Source organism: Penaeus japonicus, unplaced genomic scaffold (genome assembly GCF_977035675.1).
Source record: "Penaeus japonicus unplaced genomic scaffold, GWHDUDI00000001_assembly GWHDUDI00000030, whole genome shotgun sequence".
Taxonomy (NCBI): domain Eukaryota; kingdom Metazoa; phylum Arthropoda; class Malacostraca; order Decapoda; family Penaeidae; genus Penaeus; species Penaeus japonicus.
In genome coordinates, this window is record NW_028234432.1 from 256,327 (window position 1) to 261,326 (window position 5,000).

The 5,000-nt window shown below is 37.2% G+C and overlaps 1 protein-coding gene across 1 annotated transcript in view; it reads left to right on the top strand.

The window, feature by feature from the left end:
• The window catches only part of LOC122265885 (uncharacterized), a 20,672-nt gene that overhangs the window by 714 nt on the left and 14,958 nt on the right, over window positions 1-5,000 (top strand). The window contains exons 2-3 of the mRNA XM_043035336.2: window positions 3,559-3,752; window positions 4,203-4,307. Coding sequence (XP_042891270.2) covers window positions 3,559-3,752; window positions 4,203-4,307 — 299 coding nt within the window. The remainder of the gene's footprint in view (window positions 1-3,558; window positions 3,753-4,202; window positions 4,308-5,000) is intronic.

Genomic DNA, 5,000 nt, shown 5'->3' on the forward strand with positions numbered 1-5,000 from the left:
CATCTCCTCCTCTGCTCCTCCTCTTCCTCCTCCTACTCCTTCTCCTCATCCTCCTCCTCCTCCTCTTCCTCCTCCCTCCTCCCTCCTCCTCCTCCTCCTCCTCCTCCCTCCTCCCTCCTCCTCTCCCCTCCTCTCCCCCTCCCTCTCCCTCTCCCTCTCCCTCTCCCTCTCCCTCCTCCCTCCCTTCCCTCTCCCTCTCCCTCTCCCTCTCCCTCCCCTCCTCTCCTCTCCCTCCCCCACCTCTTCCTCCTTCCCCTTCTCCCTCCCCCTTCTCCCCCCTCCCCCCTTCTCCCCTCTCCCTCCTCCCCCTCTCTCTCCTCTCCCTCCTCCCCCTCTCTCTCCTCTCCCTCCTCCCCCTCTCTCTCCTCTCCCTCCTCCCCCTCTCTCTCCTCCCCCTCCCCCATCTCTTTCCTCTCCACCCTCTCTCTCCTCTTTCCTTTCTTTCCTCTCTCCTCTCCCTCCTCTCTTTCCTCTCTCTTCTCTCCTTCTCTGTGCTCTTCCACTTCTATTTCCTCTCTCTCCCTCTCCCTCCTCTCCTTTCTTTCCCTCCTCTCATTTCTCTCTATCCTCTCTCCTCTCCCTCCTCTCTCTCCTCTCTCTCTCTCCTTTCCCTGCTCTCTTTCCTCTCTCTCCTCTCCCTGCTCTCCTTCCTCTCTCCCTGCTCTCCTCTCCCAAGCCCTCCTGTCCCTCCTCTAACAAGCCTTCCCGTCCCTCCTCTCCCTCCTCTCTCTCCTCTCCCTCCTCTCTCTCATCTCCTTCCTCTCCCTCCTCTTCCTTCCTATCTCATTATGGTGTATAAGATAATTAAAAGTGTGCTTTTTTGTATACTCAATATGAACCCTTTCCGCAATGGGCATGTTTCGCAGTCTTGGATCACATTCACACTATTTTTGTTCAAAATACAAGGTATTTATTCCTTCAGTTTTGTCACTGGGGCATTATACTAAATACTCTTTAGAGTCACTTTGCTATCATATCATATTCCCTCATTTATCATACCATAAGTTTAGAAAATAATACTGAACACAATATCTTAAGATGCCCATTCTGAACATGTTAAGATGTGGCCTGTCTCAAAAGGGTATGATAATAAGAATGATAATCCTAATGATGATATTAAAGATGATGTATATATATATATATATATATATATATATATATATATAATATATATATATAAATGTATATATGTATATATATATATATATATATATATATATATATATATATATATATATATATATATATACACTTACTTACTTACTTACTTACTTACTTACTTGGTTACTTGGTGGTAGTTACAGCTTGAGCCTTGTTATTAGCTCATGTCGGGGCCATCCTGGTGGACCGCCCGTTTTTTGTCAGTTGCAAGCACCTGAATTTGATGAGGGATGGAATTTGATTCAGCCCTTGTTCTTTCACTACCACATGTTGGTGGTTCATCTGGTACTGAATGTAGCCATTTATCTTTTAAACACTTCTACACTACACTGATTTAGGTTTCTTATATCCTTCGGTATACTATTAAACAATTTAGGTCTGTTTATTAGGAAACTTTGTTTTTGCATTTTTCTTAACAGGCATGTTTGTGCACTTATCCCAGTGCGATAGCATGTTCTTCCCTGCCTGGGGGAATGTCTTACCTGAATTCCCCTTCCTTCAACACGTCTTGGATTTGGTGTTAAGTTTTCAATAATTTTCCACACATATATAATGAAGTATCTCTCTCCGCCTTTGTAGTGACTACAGTCTTAGTATTTTTAGTCTTTCCCAATAGTTTAGACCCATCATATTATCTAACTTACGTGTAAAGATTCTTTGGACTTGTTCTATCAACATTATATCTTTTATAAGATTTGGGCTCCTTACTTGGCATTGGTATTCTAATCTTGTGGTCACTAATGTTTTTCATAGTAGTAAAAGGTGTTCTGGGTCTCTTGTGTTAAAAGTCCTCATTACCCATCCACTCACAACTTTTCCTTTGTTGACAATCTGCTCTATATGGTGACTGAAACTCATGTCATTACTCATATAGAGTCCTAGATCTTTTACTACTTTTTTCTCCTCAATCTTCACATCTTCGGCAAAATATGATCTTGCTCTTAAATTTCCAGTTGGACTATATCTTATGATTTCAAATTTATCTGCATTGAATTTCATATTATTATCATATGCCCACTTACAGATGGTATGAAGATCCTCGTTAAGTTTGTTTTCATTATCTTGTATATCTATGGGTGTACTTATTCTTGTATCATCTACAAATGATGTTACTCTTGAGTGTTTCACACCATTATCAATGTCAACAATCATAATAAGGAATAACAAGGACCCAAGAATGGAACCCTGTGGCACCCAACTCATAATAATCGTTTCATTCGAGTAAAGCCCATTAATTTGTACTTTTTGTTTACAATTTATTAGGAAGTTGTAAATTCTTCCAACTTTCTTGCCGATTCCAAGGTCTTTAATCCTATGTAGCAGAATGCCGTGATCTACTTTGTCAAAAGCTTTTTCAAAGTCTAGATATAGTACATCAACTTCTTTATTTTCAGTTAGGTCCCTTGTGTTTGAAGTGTGTCAGGATCTGTAATAAACAAGATCTACTACTTCTGAATCCATGTTGTCCAGGGTTTATTTTGTTTTCTTTTTCTAAAAACTGAACAATTTTTTTCCTCACTACCCTTTCAAATATTTTTATTATGTGAGATGTTAGTGCTACTGGTCTATAATTTTTGGCCTGACCTTTGTTTCCACCTTTATATATTGGAATTATAGTACCCTCTTTCAGTAAGCTGGGGATAATCCCCATGTCCAAAGATTTCCTCCACAAAGTTACCAGTGGCTTTGCTATGGTTTCTTTGCAGTTTTTTAAAAAGATTGCTGGAATTTCATCTGGCCCAGCTGCTGAGTTTGTTGATATTTCACTTACTGCTTCAAGAATATCTTTTTTATTGAATATGAAGTCAGTGAGACATTCATCTTTGTTACTAATAATACAAAGGTGTTGTGGGTCTGATATTAATTTTTCTATTCTTGGGACACTATAGACTTCTTCATATTGCAATTTGAGTAATTCAGCCATTTCCTTTGAATCAATTACCAATGCACCATTATTCTCAAGAGGCCCAATTTCTGTTCTTCTTTTTAACCTGATGTTTGCATAAGAGAAAAAATGTTTTGCATTCTGTTTTATAGCTTCTACAGCTCTTTTTTCTTTGGCTGCTTTTTGGTTACTTATAGACAGTTTTAATTTATCTTGCAATAGCCTTATCTCTGCTTTGATCCTTTCTCTCTTGATCTGATCTGTTGTTTTTTTCAATTTGTTAACCTTATTTTTTTTTTTGTTTCTTAACATAATCCTTCGATCTCTTGGTATAATATTCTTGTTTCTGTTGTTTTGGGGGGGGCACAAACATTATATATATATATATATATATATATATATATATATATATATATATATATATATATATATATATATGTGTGTGTGTGTGTGTGTGTGTGTGTGTGTATATTATATATATGTAATGAGTAATATAATCACTACGTCTGCAGGAAAGCCAAGGTGGCACTGGTCTACAACAACCGTGGCCATAGTAGATACAATCAAGTCTGTTTTGAAGAGGCCCTGGATGACTACTATATGGCCATTCGTCTAAATCCAGACCTTGCTGTGGCTTACTATAACAGGGGCACCATCTTGTATCGTCTCTGTGCCGCCATGCCAGAAGAGAGCGGTGATAGACAAGGTTAGTAGCACAGTAGAATGGGATAAAGGTGATCAAATTGATCAGCCTTTTGTCAGTACCCTGGTGAAGGCCAACAAACCATTACAAACCACCATTTAGTATGATAGAGCTTGTACAAATCCCATTGCGTTATCATGCATAACACACATAGTGATTATTATTATTACTTTTTTTTTTTTTTTTTTTTTTAGCTTTCCTCCAAGGCCATAGTGTTCCTTTGAGTCACTCTGGGTATATATATATATCTAAGTTTTATGAAAAATGTAAATTTTTCATTTTATAGAAATTTACAGCATGTTTTTCTTTATTTACGGTCAAAATCTGAAGGTAGTATCCACTTTTTAAGGTAAAGGGGAATTCAGATTTTTTCGCTCTATTCTTTTTTGAATGACAATCCATTTTATCTGCTCATAAGATCTCTAACCATACACCCACTTTTTCCTCAAACAGCTATGTGTACCCGAGCTAAGGGTGACTTGTCTGAGGCAGTGAGACTTGACCCAGAGAATGCTGAATTCAGAGAAGGTCTCAACAATTGCTGTGATATACCTAGAGGTATAGTTGGTTCTTGATGTTAATTATTGATAAGGGGAATCAATAGATGTAATAGGTTTGCAGCAGCATGCAATGATAGGTATTATTTTAAAAGTATTTATGATATTTATTTTTGCACAATTATGAGCAAATTAAATATGCTTTGTTTTACTCAGTGAAGAGTAATATATTTAGATATACATATTGTTTATTTCTTTATTTCTTTTCTATAATTATTAATATTGTTTCTCTGATCAGTTATTGATATTTGTAACCAGTCTGCATACAAAGGTGCAGATATTTTTTGTTTTGAAATTTAGTTGGAGGATTTCAAAAATATATATGTTAAAATGAATAAGTCTTTCATTCCCTCATTATATCATGGACATTTGAATCTTCTAATTCTGACATTTTTAATGCAGTGCAATATTTCAGCAACCAGTGTGTGTATGTTCCTTGTTCTATTAGATTGCCAGTGTTGATTCCACTCTGTCACAGATTCCAAGTATAACTCATGTGTGCCTTTCTCATTTGATATATTGGTTGATTGTTAGATTTTTCTATCTCAAGCTTCTTGGAAAGGATCTCTCTTTCCTGAGACACCTAAGAAGTGATAGAAAGGCAAGTGTTTTTTTTTTCTAAAATGAAAGTTATGTAGTGTATGTGCCAGGAAATGTTTGTAGCTGGTAAAAGACTTGTGTGAAAGCTTTGGTT